Source organism: Phaenicophaeus curvirostris, chromosome 5 (genome assembly GCF_032191515.1).
Source record: "Phaenicophaeus curvirostris isolate KB17595 chromosome 5, BPBGC_Pcur_1.0, whole genome shotgun sequence".
Taxonomy (NCBI): domain Eukaryota; kingdom Metazoa; phylum Chordata; class Aves; order Cuculiformes; family Cuculidae; genus Phaenicophaeus; species Phaenicophaeus curvirostris.
In genome coordinates this window covers 54262745-54279290 of record NC_091396.1, presented here as the reverse complement: position 1 = coordinate 54279290, position 16546 = coordinate 54262745, and the positions used below count along the sequence as shown (strand labels likewise).

The following is a 16546-nucleotide window of genomic DNA, read 5'->3' as shown; positions in this document are numbered from 1 at the left end:
TAAACACATACTTAACTAGCCTAATACAGAAAAATACAAACGTGAAATGCATTTATGAAGTAGGTGTGCTAGCTCACAAATAAGACAGACAAAAAGACTTGTAAGCTGTCCAGTTATTATTGGGCAGTTTAAATGCATTGCCTATTTTCTTAAGTTAAATAAATAAATGCAGCTTTCCTCAACAAATAATTTGTGGTCTTTATCACCTTATACCAATAGCAATTTTCCGCTATCCTTTGCTATTATTTGCCTGGATTCTGGTTCATAGTTAAAGACAGCAATTTACTGTAAAAACTAAGCTTGATAATATCTGCATATAACAATAAACAGGTTTTTTCCAACCATTCGTATGCTGTTAAATTTGACTTTTTTCTAAATTCAGTATTTTAAAGTTTGAGCTAAAAATTTAATAAAGCGCATAGGACATTGACAGTTTATTTTAAACATTCCTCTAGAATACGGAAGTAAAAAATACCTTAGGGTCATTAATAAAAAAAAATTAAAGCGATGCTGAATAGGAACTGTAAGCTGGCTAATTCATTAAACGTGGGAGGAAGAAAAATTCACCTAAAGATAGCATTCCAGAATTTAGTCAGGACAATAAAAATACACCTAACATATTAAAAAATGAATATTAGAGTCTAAATATGCAAAAAGCAGATGGGACATCCAGTAGTAGTTCATCATACTATCTCATAATAAAACATCCCTTATAAAGTTTGATATCAAGGTTTGCATTCTTTTAGTGGTGACAGCAACAGATGTCTGATGTTTGTAGATATTTCAAGTTATTAGTTTGAACTTTGTAGACACAAACCGCATCTGCCTTTATCAACAAATCCAAGATGCTTTTTCCTATTGAATAGGTCCTTATATTGAAGTAAATTAAAAAATGGTTTACTACTGATTTTTTACCAAAATTAACACTGGTTCTTTAAAAAAAGTGAACCTACTAAGTACTCAGCTAATATATGCTTACACAGACATTCCTGAGTGTGCTATCAAAACTTGCACGTTTACGTGACAAAATTTTGTTAAGTCTGGTTCAGCCACAATAATGCAGAAGAGAGATTAAGCATAGCACAGCAACTTGATAAGCATTTATAAAATTAAATAAAGGATGCCAGGATCACTTCAACATGCATAATGCCTTTTGCACAACTGCACGCAACTTCCCCAAAAAAATATGTATTATGAGAAAATAACCATATTCTGCCTCCTCAGTGGCTACCACAGTAGTTTTTCTTGCATTTAAGTATTGATTCTGGCTCAGTAATACCTAGCGTTTTCTTGCCACACTGAATCACTTTTGTTTATTCTAGAAGCAGAAGAACTCTGTTTTAACTTTTACTGTTAATTCAAATTGCTTTTCTCATTACGGTACATTTACTATTAATTGACACTCATTACTACTCAGTTACCATACACTTGTAGCTACAAGTTTAAAGATTTTACAGTTAAAAAAAGGAATGCATTAAGAAATGACATGCACATATACTACCTACAGCAAGGAAGCACAACTCTAACTAGAACTAATCAACTCACATATCCGATTCAAATAAGTGTATCTAAAGCCATCTGTTAGAACCATGGCTTATTAATGTTAATTATTTTGGCTACAACAGTAATTTTCAGCTTGTTGTTTGCAGACCCTTATGAGTCCATGAACTTCCTTCTGGAGGTTCATGACAGGTAACTTAAAAAAACAAGCTTATCGAAGCCTATTGTCAGTAGGCCGAGAAATACTGGACAGCAATTTAGATATCTATTAGCAGATTTTTACTGGTCAGAGAAAGAATAGGAATTAAAGCCATAAATAACAAGCTGTGACGAAAGGGAAATGGGCGGGGACAATACAAAGATGATGAATCCATTCTAAACAAGACAAGCAATTGCATGCTGTGAAAAATACATACAACACAAAGGTTTATTGTTTCAGGCAGAGTAATTATAATATGAAGACCATAATCATTGGTGGGTTTAGCAGTTAAAGAAATTTTAGTCAAAAAGAGGCTACTTAAAGTTACTCACATCAAGCATTTGGAGGATTGGGCTCATGCTGATACAAGGATCATGCTGATACAAGGATCAATCAAGCAATGCACAGCTACTTGTAATTTTCACTTTTATTTCAGGGCAAGCTTAAACTATTTGACAAGAAGAGAAAGAGTGCCATCTGCTGACCTAAGAAATAGTCACTTGCAAGAAAACCAAGTGTAAGTTGCCCAAACTGTTACAGTTAATACTTATAAAAAGCAGAGTTCAATTTTTTAAGAAAACAGTATAGTCCCAAACTGTTTATGCAAACACTTCTTCTAGTTCTGTCAACTTTTAAGAATTTAAGATTTTGAGATGGACTCCTAATCAGCAGGCAAGGAATGGATGCTCTTAAAATGAGGGAGTATTCACAATAAATTCCACCCCCACCAAGTCACCAGACAATCCACAAACTTTCCCTTTAACAGACTAGAACTCAACATCCTGCTGACCATTACTTCCACTTCCTATATTTAACACCATGTTTATTTAGCAAACATTCATATACTAATGTCTTTTAGGCCACACCATATTTTGTCTTAACAGAAAATTTAAGAGCTAAGTATGAATGAGGAGAGTAAAATCAATTTTGTACATTCAGAAAAATCAGACAACTATGGGATTGTGCTGTTTTTTATTGTGTTTTCAATGGAGAAATACATCTTCTGTTTACAAAATAGCTCTTGAAAAATACAAGGAGTACAGATACTATAAAAACAAAGCAACTCCAGTCATGAGACACTACGTACATCATGCGAAAGCAACAGTCTGATCTCCAGGTTATGAAAACTAGAATTAAAAAGTCACTATACAGAAAGGTTCCAAGTTTCCAGCTTGGCAAAACTTGGGTGCAGTTACATGAAACGTTTAATAACATGAAAAAGATTTTCCAATGTGTAAACAAAATGACAAGACTAAATTTGTGCCTGGCAATTTCGATCTAAACTCCATAGCTACACAAAATACACAGACACCTTGTACACTTCAACTGTTAATATAACCTTCTTTGGGGGCTGGACAACAGCAGGCTGCACAGGGCAAGGAAAAGAGAAATATTGTATACTAGACATCTTAGACAAATGGCAAAAAAAACCCCTTCAGTTACTGCACAGCCTAAGTAGAAGATAAGCTACACTCTGACTTCGGAGAATTAATTTAGAAGGATAAGGGGAAGAGTGTAAGTAATTTAATTTTAACATGAATGATGCACGTGTAATAGGATGGAGAACATGGAGAAGGGAGTTCATAAAACATGCTAATCAAAGTATGGGAAGTATGATTTGACATCCCACATATTTCAGACATAAGTAATAGTAACATGAAGTTTGTTATCTACATCTGGTATTACTGATGGTATCCCTCATATTCCTCAAATACTGCTGTATACCATGAGAGATCCAGTTCTCTCAAAGCATTATTTTTTTGATAGGACTACAAGAACATAAAATAGGAGTAAGAGAGCTTACTAGATGTCAAGAGCTTACTAGAAATATGATTTTAAAAATTCAACATTGTTTAGTATGTAAAACTATTTCTGATGAGCCATCTAAAAATAAAAAGGTTAAAATTCTTAGGGAAAAATCTTTTCACCTTTATTTAAAATTTGAAGCTTTTTAAATGCATACAGGACTTCTTATGGAGTGTACAAAAATCATCTTATATTTAGTGATTCAAAGGCCATCAAGACAGGTGTTATATTTCACAGGCACACAGTTTTACTTAAATGCTTTAATCATGGGACAAAATTCTGAATTTGTGCCTACAGGCCACAAGGTACATAGGACTAGGTAAGGGGCAGAGGGGAACCCAAATAAGTACATGGCTTATGTTTGTTTTTTTGTATAACTACTGTCCTAGATGGTGCATACAAGCTGAAATAAAAGCCCAACCCAACATTAAACACAAAAGCTTTCCCCAAGAAATAAAAGGATCAAGAAGGGAATAAGGAGTTTGATTAGGTCAAAGGAAGGTTTATTTACTGTTTGACTGCTGATCTGTATGCACCTTAAAACAATCCTATAAATAAAAGTAGACCACATCTTAACCATGTCCCACCAATACCAAAACTCCCCAATCACTTCTTCAACATAAGTCTTATAACCTCAAGATTTGACATTTTAAAGGCTTACTGCTGCTTGATGGCAGTTGAACTAGATAAACTATACACTTTGTTTTCAATGTACAGGATATCACAGAACATCACCCAATTTGCAAATTACTACTATTGAAGAGATTCTTCAATAAAAAGAAAGTTCATCAGCTGAAGATCTAAAATTAGTCATACTCCAATAAAAAAAGTACATAAAAGTGCATTTAAGGGATTCTTATGCCAGTTTTATCTCAATTTTGAAACAATGCATCAAACAAATTCAATCAGAATGTCAAATATGGCTACAAATAGTGTTAATGTTTATAAAGGCAGTAATCCTTCGAAATATTTAATGCAACTGTTGCTAACACATTAATTGTACTCCTGGCTTCACATACTAACCTGGACTTCCAAATCAAGTGGTGATTTCAGTCCAGAAAGGGAAGTGCACAAAATATACCTATATCCATTTGCGATCATGTTCTAGTCTTGCACCCTCTGTTCTCCTTTTTTTTCTAGCATTAGAAGACAACAGGTTGAGTTGGCAGGTACTGTTTATGGACCCCTGAGGTTGTTTTTACCGGTTCAATCTCAATTTTATTGAATTCTTGATAACAGGAATAGGATTTGCAGGGAGAGACGGGATATCTGAAAGGTCTGTACTGGGTGTTTTCTGAAAAGAAAAGAAGTTTAGTTGTATTTTAACTTTGTAAATATCAGAAGAAAAATATTGTAGTAATTGGCAATAACTTTCAAAACCAAGACCTTTAGCAGAGTTTTTATGAATATACCAACATAAGGATAACTACATATAATAAAACAGAAGCAGATTTTTTTTTTTGCATACACAGTCATTACTAAGGAAAATTTGTACAAGATTCTCTTTCATAATGTGCATTTCCTTTTTCAACAACTGCAAGAAATTAGAAAGTGCTGTAGATGAAGCTGTATTATAATAAAACATAATATCCACATAATAAGGGTGCTCGATTAGTGACATCTAGTACCTGACCCATACGTCTGGCATTCAAAAATCCCCGTGAACAATTCAGTGTTAAGCCTCTGCCCCTTACAGTTGAATGGTGAAAAACTGTCAACAATGCAAAGTATACGTCCTTCACACATTCACACTTCAGACTGTTTAAAAAGCTCTTTACAGCCAAATTTCCAACTTTTCATATTGGTTTAGAATTATACGGAAAACATACAATAACTCTAAAACAGTGCTACATGATTGGGTTAAAAATTTCACCTTGAAAACAATCTGAATTCTTCTCTCACTTAAAAGACCAAAATCCCATTCAGCAAAACTACATCTAAACCCAAATACAGCAAAACAAAAGAAACTGAACACTCAAGATTGGGTGAGTTATAGAATTCTCACATACCTAAAAAGCATCTACTGTTCTCTGCTTTAGGTTTTTTTTTTTATTTTTGGTACTTGACTTCAGGAGGTTATCAGGCATCGCAGTAACACAGTTGTTATGTGCCACTTCCAAAAGTTATCATCAGAAAATGGGGGTTTTATGTTATAAGCATTCAAAATTAATAAAAAGGTATATTCAATACATGTGAAAAACTGAATTTACATGATGGCTCCTAACTGTTTTTCATAATAAGAAGAAATCAATCATGTTAACACTGACTGATACGGTAGCAAAGCACAATGCAACAAGGACACAGGGCAAAACAGCTTTCAGCTCCCACTTTCCCCCTGCTCCCAGTAGCCCACTTGTTCATGGTGGCCTGGGGTTTGAAACAGTTCTATTTCCTGCAACATGAGCACTGTTTTAAACAAAGCCAAGGAGAACACTGAAAAATGACAGAAGAGGCCCACCATATTTCTGCAGTTTCCACATTAACTTTGCTAAAGTAACAACTATTCAATTCATAAAATCTACCAAGCTTTATATAACCATCCCTCAACAACAGGCAAAATAAACTTGATATACTAAATGATCTAAGTTTCCCTTGAAGCAGTTTAGAAGATCCATTTAACATCTAGAGTTTTTGCTAAATATTTATTTTAGTATCTTTATTCAGTACTGCTTGTGTAGATCAAATAGTGTAATAACAAATGCCATTAATACTATTGCAACATATATCCATTTTCAATCAACAGATTCACTACACATTTAATGAGCAAAGTATTCATAGAATGCTCTACAACAGTGAAACTTGAATCAGCAGAGCGCTAAGAGAAACTTAAAAATGCTAGTAAAGTACACAGAGGTGTACTCTAAAAGTCATTATATTAGGAACTCAAGTGAATACCACAGAATTCTTAATGTCTATTTTTGCAATGCTCCTTAGAATATCTGCAGTGAAGCAACACAGATGGCTAATGAACTAGAAGAATATAACTTCTCTCTCTCTTGCTTTCTCTCATATCAAATATCACAATCTGAAGTTACATTTCAAATATTCTCAACTTCTACCAGATATCTTTGAGCAAAAGCATTTGTTTCCTTGTTAGAAATTATTATTCTGTGGTGTGCAAAGCACAAAGGAATAAACTGAGCCCCTTACTTTGAAGGCACAATTCAGAAGAGCGAATCCAGCTTCGGTCAGTTTGTATGGCAAGCTATACATGTTTAGCTACAATGCACATTCAATAAGATCAATGATCATCTAAAACACAAAAATTGTGACAGTAACAACAAGCAGCTTTCCGTACAATGGACTTATAATAGAAATAATACATTTATTTTTAACATCTAGACTCATTTTAAATTTCAATGTTTTCACAACAGATTAGCACACACAGAGAAACGTTGTTTTTAAAAAACAGTACCTGAGGAGCTTGTGGAGAAGTTGTCTGAAGAGTTTCTGTTTGAGAATTAACATTCACTTCTGTCTCAAGTTGCTCCTAAAAAAGCCAAAAGCATCAACGAAGTTACACCATTTCCAACTACAAAGCCACTTACACAGAATTCCATTAACCAGAATGCCCTAAGTCGTGCACATACAGCAAAAGAAAACAGGTAACTATAGCTACTTGCTGCACCGATACCCATCTTTCTGTAATACAGAAATCACCACACTAGAGAAAGTTTCGTTGATTAGGAATTTGACATCCACACCAGCTACACCACTTATCAGTTGTCACTTGTTTAGCCACTTAATGTCTTTAGTACAGAATCTTATAGGCAAACATCATGTATCATTCACTTAATTAAAGACAAACTGTAGCATCAAGGAATATCATGTGAAAAGCTACAGCATTTGTTGCAAATTCAACTGCTTTTCCACTCCCTTCACCATTCTGCCAAAGAAGTTTTCCTGTTACTTTAATTAGTTGAATCTGCTTTATGGATGAGCAGATGAATGTCACAGCTATTTTTTCCAGGTAAAACAGTTGGACTGCATGGCTAAAGCAGGACTTGCACACTGTCTTTTTAATGAAAACAGCCCATTAATACCATTTAATAAACCATACCCTAAAAAAAGGCATGTATTCCCATGGAAAAAACCCTACATTTATAGTAAAAATGTTCATTCGTCCATTTCCTTCCATGCATGTTAAGTATGTAAAACTTAGCTTTTACTGTCAGTCTCCTCTAACAGGATTACCTATGTCTTTTATAATGATCTGTATCCAGAGGATCGATTTTCAATGTTAGGGTTATACGCTTACATGCATTTCTGCCTTTACTGGTCTTGAGTTCAAAGACATTTTAACGTAGTTACATAACATAAAACTCCTCACTAAAGGGTGTGGAAACTATGAACCAAAGCACTTAATTTTTTACATAGATATTTTAATTTCCTGGCATATTTTAAGGAGTATTCCAAAGACAACAGAATGTGCCCTATAAAAACTGTATACACCCAAGTGGATAGCTGCTATCATAAGGCTAAAGACAGACTGTCACCCTTTCTCTTCATTAACAAGGAGAAAAATTGCCTGCTAAATTACAAGATACTGGAGGAGTATGCTTGAATCTCTGGAAGTCCCCAAAAGGGTATACTGTAACTTCATAAAATAATTTTACTATCAGAAAATATTTAGTGTCCTTAGATTTTTTTTTTAAATCTAAAATGTGAACAAGGTAGCACCTGGCCTTGTGATTCTCATCCCAACATGCAAATTTCCCAGCGGAATACAGAGGGTAACTGTCCTTTAACTAATACACAGAGTTTGGGATGCAGGCAAAACAGGGCATATAGACATCCCCGATGCGATTTAAGAAATTTATATTTAAATATCACCATTCATTTTTTTCATTATGCATAATATTGTGCGAATGACCAGAAAAGAAATCACTGTTCTATGTGACTATGGACTCAAGCTCAAGTTAGCCTGGCAGCAGGTAATGTACTTCAATTCATTAATATTGACATATACATTGAAAAAATAACACACCATTTTGTTATCTTTACTGAAGATTCTATACTATATCTACAAACACTCTTAGTCATTCGTAGAGGGAAATAGTAATTTTTCACAAAGAATAATCACGATTAACACACACAAAGTTGTATGGTCTTGGCATAGATACCTTAGTTTCCATTTTTTCATAGTCATTCAAATCAATACAGCTAGTATCTTCACTTATTTCATCCTGTTGAAATGCAAAAAAACCACCAGAAAATATTAAAAATCACAAAAACATATTTTTAAAGAAAACAGGTAAACAAGATCACAAAGTGTTTTATGAAGACAGAATTAGCTGCAAGACTTAATATGTCATAACAGACCAAAAAGAATGCTTTTAAGACAAGAATTTAGAATTTAAGCATTTGTGCTAACACAACACGTGTTCTGTGATGAACATCAACATAATAAAAAACCCACTAACACCTAAGCAAGTTGAATAAATAAAGCAGCAATGCAATCAGAGTAGGAGATACACACCCAGTTTAGCAAAATATTTGAAACTTGGAATATGAGAATTAGCACTCAGCAGCTGGAATGAATATTCAAAGGTTTGAATGTTGCTATAGTATGATCTCAAAATCTCAAATACCTCTTCCAGTTTCATTTTCTTGGGAGAGTCTTCTTTATGAGGCGAAGATGTCCTTTTCACTGCTGTGACAAGACTAGGCATTTTTGTTGCAACATTTCCTGAAGTCCTTGGTGATGGATTTAATAGGTACGCTGAGGAAGCAACTCTAGAGATCGTAGGCTTTGGTGGTGGTGAAATGGCTGGTTGTGTGGCAGTTTGAGGAATGCTTTCATTTGAAGTACCTATGGATAAATAATTCAATAAGCTTCAGAAAGACATGTTTTCAGACAATGATTTCAGTTCAATCACTAGTATTTCTGATGTGTATTCAAAATCACTTATCAAGTAGGCATCAAGGAAGTGGTGCAGTGAGTAGCGTAAGCATTACATCTGGAATAGCAGGTGTGCATACACAGCAGCTTCAAGCTTATTCTGAAAAAGAATTCCTGTACAGATCTAGGGTAGCCATGTCATGACACTCTGCTTGGCCTAATTAACCCTGCTTAACAGCAGGGTATACTAGCCCAGAGTTCTGTAATGATATGGTTACATTATTCTTAGTACCTAAAGAACTTCTACTGTTTCTGTACTCAGTCGCATATATACATTGCCAAAGACTGCCTTAAATCAAAACCCAGAGGAATCTGATATTCCTTTGGTCACTCAAACATGAAGTTTGTTGTTTCCACGACTGAAGAGCAAACAATGACAGATATGAAGTTATCGGCAGAGCATCAGATAAAGCTCTAACGTTCCATATATTCTTTTGAAAAACAAAGCCCTACCTCACCAATTGCCAACCTCAAAGCAATGATGATACTTATGATAAAAAGGTGAGAACAATAAAAGACTACACCGTTCCACATGCCTGAGATTGAAATAAGAGACATCTCATCTTGAAAGGCTAACCAGCCGGTCCCCTTTATTCTATTTCTGACTTGCTGCTTGTATGTAGCAAAAGTTCTATCAAAAAAAAAGGACTGACTCTAAGTGAACATTTTTACCAAATACCTCTTTTGCTCAAAGTTAATTTGAACTTATTATTTATTTTAAGTGATGTGTACTTTTTCTTGTAGAAGATATAGAGGATACAGTCAGCATACCCAGCAGGCCATATCTGAAAAGATGTCAGTAAGGAACATACGTCCTGCTTATCAATTTAATGAAGCACAAGGAGTAGGAACATGGGAGTACAGATTTCAGGCAACACAGAGCCACCTCTAGTGTTTAAGTACAAATTTGATTAAAAATAAATAAAAAAAAAATATTTCAGCTTTAGATAATTTTTCCTCATTTGAACACCTGAAATCAAGACCTCCATCAGATCACAGGAAAACTACTGCTATTGTGAATGGCAAATACAAATCCCTAAGAACAAAAGACTATAAAAATACCACAGCACAAAACATTGCTCATGACTTCCTGAGTTCTAAAGACACTAGTTAAATCTGTATATCAAGAAGAACATGTTGCAGGATATGTTAAGTAAAGACCTCAAACTGGAAGAAAAACTGCTTTATAACTGTTAAAAAAACCTGATAGAAACAATATACTATGCCATCTTCCTTACCCCCTGAGCTTTCACTGGAATTTATTTGTGGCACAGTGACTTCAGAAGCCTGTATGTTGGTCACAGATGCTGCGGTTACAGCTGGCGCAGGACTGCTTCTGCTAAAAAAAAAAAAAAAAAAAAAAAAGAGGAAAAAAATAGACAAAATACTGAACATTAGTGGACCTGTGATGCTATATGTTCCACCTTTCATCACATTATACCCCTGGCCAGTGACCATAGCTGATAGGATTTTACCTACATTATAGAGCAGAACTTATAATAGTGTGTCACAGAAGAAGACAGAAATGAGCACTGGCAATACTAAACTTGAGCAATGGAAGCTATTTCAAATATTTAGCCTGAATCACTTCAAAGACATATTTTTAGACCAGTAAGAAACCGCGTGTCAAAAATTAAGGCAATGTCTGGCCAAAAAAATGCAGGGAAAAACATAACTATTTTCCTAAAAAACTGAACAAAACTAGTACATTGGACACTAAAACACTGTAAAAAGGATGAGAACAGGAAGTCTGGTTTCAAACCAGACACACCATTATAACTATCATTTCCACCTCAACTTACCAAGCAAAGGCCTAGAGAAGAGAAGGCTTCAGGAAGACCTTATAGCAGCCTTCCAGTATTAAAGGGAGCCCACAGGAAAGCTGAGGATGGGCTTTTCATTAGGGAATGCAGTAACAGGACAAGGGGTAACTATTTTAAGCTGAAAGAGGGGAGATTTAGATTAGATATTAGAAAGAAATCTACCGTGAGGGTGATGAGGCATTGGAATAGGCTGCCCAGAGAAGTCATGGGTGCCCCATCCCTGGAGGTATTCAAGGTGAGCCTAGATGGAGCTTTGAGCAATCTGACCTAGAGGAGGGTGTCCCTGCCCATGGCAGGCGGCTTGGAACTGCATGATCTTTAAGGGTCATTTCCCATGAAAAAAAATTGTTCATTTTCAAAAAATAAGAAAGCAGTATAAGCCTATAAATAACAGAGGGCAATTCTAACACTTCAAGTGGGACATCCTAGATACCACAGACTTGTTTTAAACAGCACAGTCAGTGCATCAACTATTAAAAACTATTTACTAAGAAAGACTTAGGAAAAGAGCACTTGTCAAAAAGAATGAGTTAAGTTCACTAAATTATTTTATCCTACACAACATCCTATAACATAAATCTAGCACCACACAATTTTTGGAGACTAATGTTAACTTCGCTGTGTATCAAATAGACAAATATGAGATGCTTGAAAGAACAAAGTAGAATACAATTTACTTGGGCAAACTGAAGTTTAAATAGGAAGACTTAATACAGGAAGTCAGGATTAAGATAAACATAATTATGTACACTTCAAAAATACAAGCTTAACTGCATACTATCATCGGTAGTAGTAGTAGCACTACTTATGTCCCAGACAGAAATCTTAACTTCTCTACCATCTCACATTTTGATCTAAATCTCACATACAGCTTCCTCATGCTCATGTATCAATTTCTTGCTGTGCTGGCTTTGACTGGCATAGAGTTAATTTTCTTGATAGTAGCTAGTATGGGGCTATGCTCTGCAGTTGTGCTGGAAACAGTGTTGATAGCACAGGGATGTTTTAGTCACTGCTGAGTAGTGCTCACACAGAGTCAAGGCCTTTTCTGCTTCTCACACTGCCCCACCAGCAAGTAGGCTGGGAGCACAAGAAGCTGGGAGGGGACACAACTGAAACAACTGACCCCCACTGATCAAAGGAATATTCCACACCATATCATGTCATTAGCAGCATATAAAGCTGGGGAAGAAGAAGGAAGTGGGAGACATTTGGAGTTACAGCATCTCTCTTCCCAAGTAGCCATTATGTAAGCTGAAGCCCTGGCTGAACACCTACCTGCCAATGGGAAGTAGTGAATTAATTCTTGCTTTGCTTGTGTGCGCAGCTTTTAATTTACCTATCAAACTGTCTTCATCTCAACTCACGAGTTTTCTCACTTTTACGTCTCTAATTCTCTCCCCAGTCCCACCAGGAGAATGAACGAGAAGCTGTGTGGTGCTTAGCCAGCAATAGGGGTTAAACCACAGTGCCTGTTCACTACCTTTCACAGCCCCCTACTGCAATGCTCCCAAATATTTATATCAACTTTTTCTTTTAAGCATCTTTACCCAGTGTTATAAACCCTCATCTGAAGTCCCACACCATGCTCCCTATACACCAAATTAAGCCCTGCTCTAGAGCTCAAATTGGAAATAAGAATATTTGTATGTTCCAATTCGGAACATTCACACCTTGATAACTGTAGTATTTCACACATGCAGTATTTGCTATACTTTTAGCATAAGTAACTGAGGAACGGAAAGCAGCTGCAAGACTGAAAGTCTTTCTTACCCCTGAGAACTTCCAGAACTGTTCAATGGACTCGTCTTCATAGCACTAGTAGGGGAAGGCACAGACGTGCTGTTATCACTGTCCATAGACAAGTCTAGACTGCTATCATTCAGAGTTGTCAACCTGATACCTTCTGTCGAATGCTGCAATTCACAAGAAAAAAGAAAATTATATTAGTCTTAGTAAGGGCTTAAAAGTCAAAGATTCAAATGATGTAATATTTCAATTATGCAATATGTTAGGTGTTAAATCAGTGATGAAAAATGAAGTGAGGTGATTTAATGATGAGCTTCCACTGAGCACTAAGCATGTATACATGCCTTAAAAAAATTAAGGTTTAAATTAAATATAAGTACATTTTTAGAAAAATAACCCTGAAAGTAGAAGCATTTAAAAAAGGAAAACAAATGGACAATTTTCAGATCTCTTCATGTATAAATAATCCACTATCTTGGCACTACAAGTATCTACATTTTCAGGTTCACAAGTCAGGTGCAGATTTGTCTGAACTACTGATACTGTTATTTTCTTTAGTGGTCGTATTTTCAGTTTTATTTTTTCGTTTATTTTTGTGGGTTTATAGATACTGCTTTCGTTAACATCGAAGTAATACTGATGTACACCAAAATCACAATTAACACGAAGAATGTGACTGATTTGAACTTAGACAGTCAATGGAGAAGAAAAGCCCTCCTACGATGTAGTACGACTTAGAACACATGCATTACTTAATATTTGCACTATCCTCAGAAATGTATTACCATCAGATTTACACTTGTGGTCAATACAAGATTTTCCATTCTTTAGAAAAGCAGTCAATTTAAAATAGCTGCAGTAACAATGCACATTATTCACATACACATAAAACAGTATGTTACAGGGTGCCTCAGTTATTCACAAAACCAATCAAACCTGTATTGCTCTCAGATTAAGCTAACACTAAGAAGCCAGGGCTTTGAAATACAGACTAAATGGTTAAATTCAATATTCCACTCCCTTCCTCCTGCCTCCACTGATAGTAAATCACATACAACTCAATAGCTTAATTAAAAATTATGACCACACAGGTAAACTAGATATTGAGGGAGAAAATAATAGTGGCTAAGCAATGAGGAATTTTCTGATATCAAAGCTGTTATTTAAATCTTATACTTTTAATTAAAAGGGTATTCAATACCAAGAGCTGCCAAGCTGAAGACTCAAAACCACTTTCCTTCAAATTATCCTCAAAGCATTCAACTTCAGTTACAGCAACAGACTACAGTCTACAGGCAACAACAAATTCAACATTCTACACTTCTACTTGATGACTTGCAATTTCACGTTTAGAACTTAAAAGGAAAATCTAAAGTAGTAACAACCTCAGAGGAAAAAGATAAAGACAGAAGGAATTGCCTGACTTATTGTTCAACTGGTATTGTTACAGATGTTCCCTTTAAGTCACCTGCATTTTAAAATATCAAGACAGCTTTAAAACATTATTATTGCACTATTTTTCAATCTTTTTAGTTTAGGAAGGCCAACAAAGTATGGTATTTCAGCCAGACCTGAACATACTATCCCTGTTGTTGATGTTCTGGGAAATCTAGTATTATATTTATGGCATCTAGTAATACTGCTACAGTTAAATGAGATCTCATTGCTTAAACAGGTAAAATTAAGCTTTCAAAATGCAATTTTAGTTCTTTGATTAGAAAAACTAAAAAGTTGAGGAATCATTTCTCAATGGCATTTTTATTGCTCTCAAATATTAGTCAAGTTTACCTTCTTCTTTTTCTGAAGCACGTGATTAGGTAGCAGCTGGTGAAGTTGCTTACGTTTCACATGCCTTGCAGCAATCTTCATATCCATCTCAAACATCTTACTGTTTATTGCTTGCCGGTAAACTACACAATTAGAATAACATTAAGACATATTGAAGCATTTTCCAAAGTCCACTTACTTGCCCAGGCAAAAATTATTTTCGTTTCAGCACATTTGTTATCCAGCATAGTGCTCCTTGTTCTGGAGGAAAAAAAGTCAACTACCTGCCTAGCATGCCAGCACTGATATTACAAACACCAAAACTTTATTTCTGAAATGTGTGACCTGTTTTTCCAGGAAAAATATCTTCCAAGCATGCAGTACTCTAAACTATGTTGTTAACAAGTTTTAACAGTAACAGCTCTGAAGTGAATTCATTTAATCTCAAAGGGCCTAAAGATAGAACTAAGTTTCCTCATAAGAATTGCAGTCTTTACTTTAAAATATACTCTTCAGAGTTGATTCAGCTTTTATTTATGCAGCTCCTACTACAAATGGGTTCTAATTCAGGAACTGAATGCCTGTGTGCCACCTAATACATTAAAAATTATTTTGGCAACTTAAATACTGCTACATTTTTAAACAGAAGTAATTTATATCTCTCATCTAAGTCTGAAAATTTACTTCTGGAGCATCAACATGTTTAGTGCTAATAAAGGAACTACACACACTGTGACCCAATATCTTGGGTTCAGGTAAAGCCAGGTAAAAAAAATAAAAACAATTTTAAAAAAAAAAAATCTTTCTTCCACACTGACTTTCTATAGAAAGTTAAACAAAGCTGTAGCAGACCTATGAACAGAAAAAAAGTTCTGCTGTAGATTTTAAATACAAAAACATAAGGGCTATCTCCCTCATACACTGTCTATTCTAAAAACATAAAGGAATGTCATTGAATAGGGTATGAGCACGTAATTAAAAGGCTATTAAGAGACAGAAATGTGAAGTGCTGCCTATTAAAGAGCCTACTACACTACTTCTTGGTATTGAATAAGCTCATAAAACCCCTGTGTAAAGATCACACAAGTTACAATTAAGGTAGAGGCATGCTCAGGAAAGCCAGACAAGGTTAAAGCATTCCATATTCCTGACATTTGGTCTTATAAAGTTTCAATACAAGGAAGACCCAGCTACTCTTCTTAACACTCTTACTCCACCTGCTCTAACTCAAAAGCAAGCTATTATCTATTCTCATTCTTAAAAACTCTTCAGTAGTTTTGATATAATCATAGGCCCTATTCAAAAAGACAGGGCAAACAAAAGGTTTCAGGAAGGATAAAAAAAAAAAAAAAAGACAAATGCACGTGAATTTGAGATAACAAAGAAACCCAAACCACACAAAAAGTATTCTTTAATTTTAGTAGTGTATTTACAAATTGATGAAATGCTGTTTAATTTAAAATTGCGTGTATTTAGACAAATTTCAGATTTTGAATGCAGTGCAAGTAAGTAAAAGATCTTAAGTGCAAGTTATAATACTTTCGTACCAAAAATCTGACATGTACACTATTGGACTATCTGTTTACGAACCATGAAAGACTTGAGAAACATAATTCATAGACTCCTTCACTCCTTCAGTGCAGACGCCAAGATACTACACCTTTTCTAAGTTCTGAAAATTTAGGAGGATATCTATAGTTCCTCCTTCATCACTTATAATCAAAAGGAATATTCCACTTGTGTTAAGCAAATAAAAATCCCTTTCACTGAAAAAGGCAGATATACACACACAGGTCCTCT

At 35.0% G+C, this 16546-nt stretch overlaps 1 protein-coding gene across 2 annotated transcripts in view; it reads right to left on the bottom strand.

Annotated features, from left to right (window-relative positions):
* Positions 1-2654: 2654 nt before the first annotated feature.
* PAPOLA (poly(A) polymerase alpha) overlaps positions 2655-16546 on the bottom strand; it is a 47791-nt gene continuing 33899 nt past the window's right edge. Inside the window, exons 16-22 of one of the 2 annotated variants that reach the window (XM_069858777.1) lie at positions 14768-14889; positions 13004-13146; positions 10646-10743; positions 9097-9317; positions 8629-8691; positions 6921-6995; positions 2655-4799 (exon numbers count right to left, since the gene is read on the bottom strand). In XM_069858777.1, the coding sequence (XP_069714878.1) occupies positions 4704-4799; positions 6921-6995; positions 8629-8691; positions 9097-9317; positions 10646-10743; positions 13004-13146; positions 14768-14889 (818 nt within the window). In that variant the 3' untranslated portion in view covers positions 2655-4703. Of the gene's footprint in view, positions 4800-6920; positions 6996-8628; positions 8692-9096; positions 9318-10645; positions 10747-13003; positions 13147-14767; positions 14890-16546 lie in introns of both variants that reach the window. The other variant, XM_069858776.1, reaches the window with a different exon arrangement.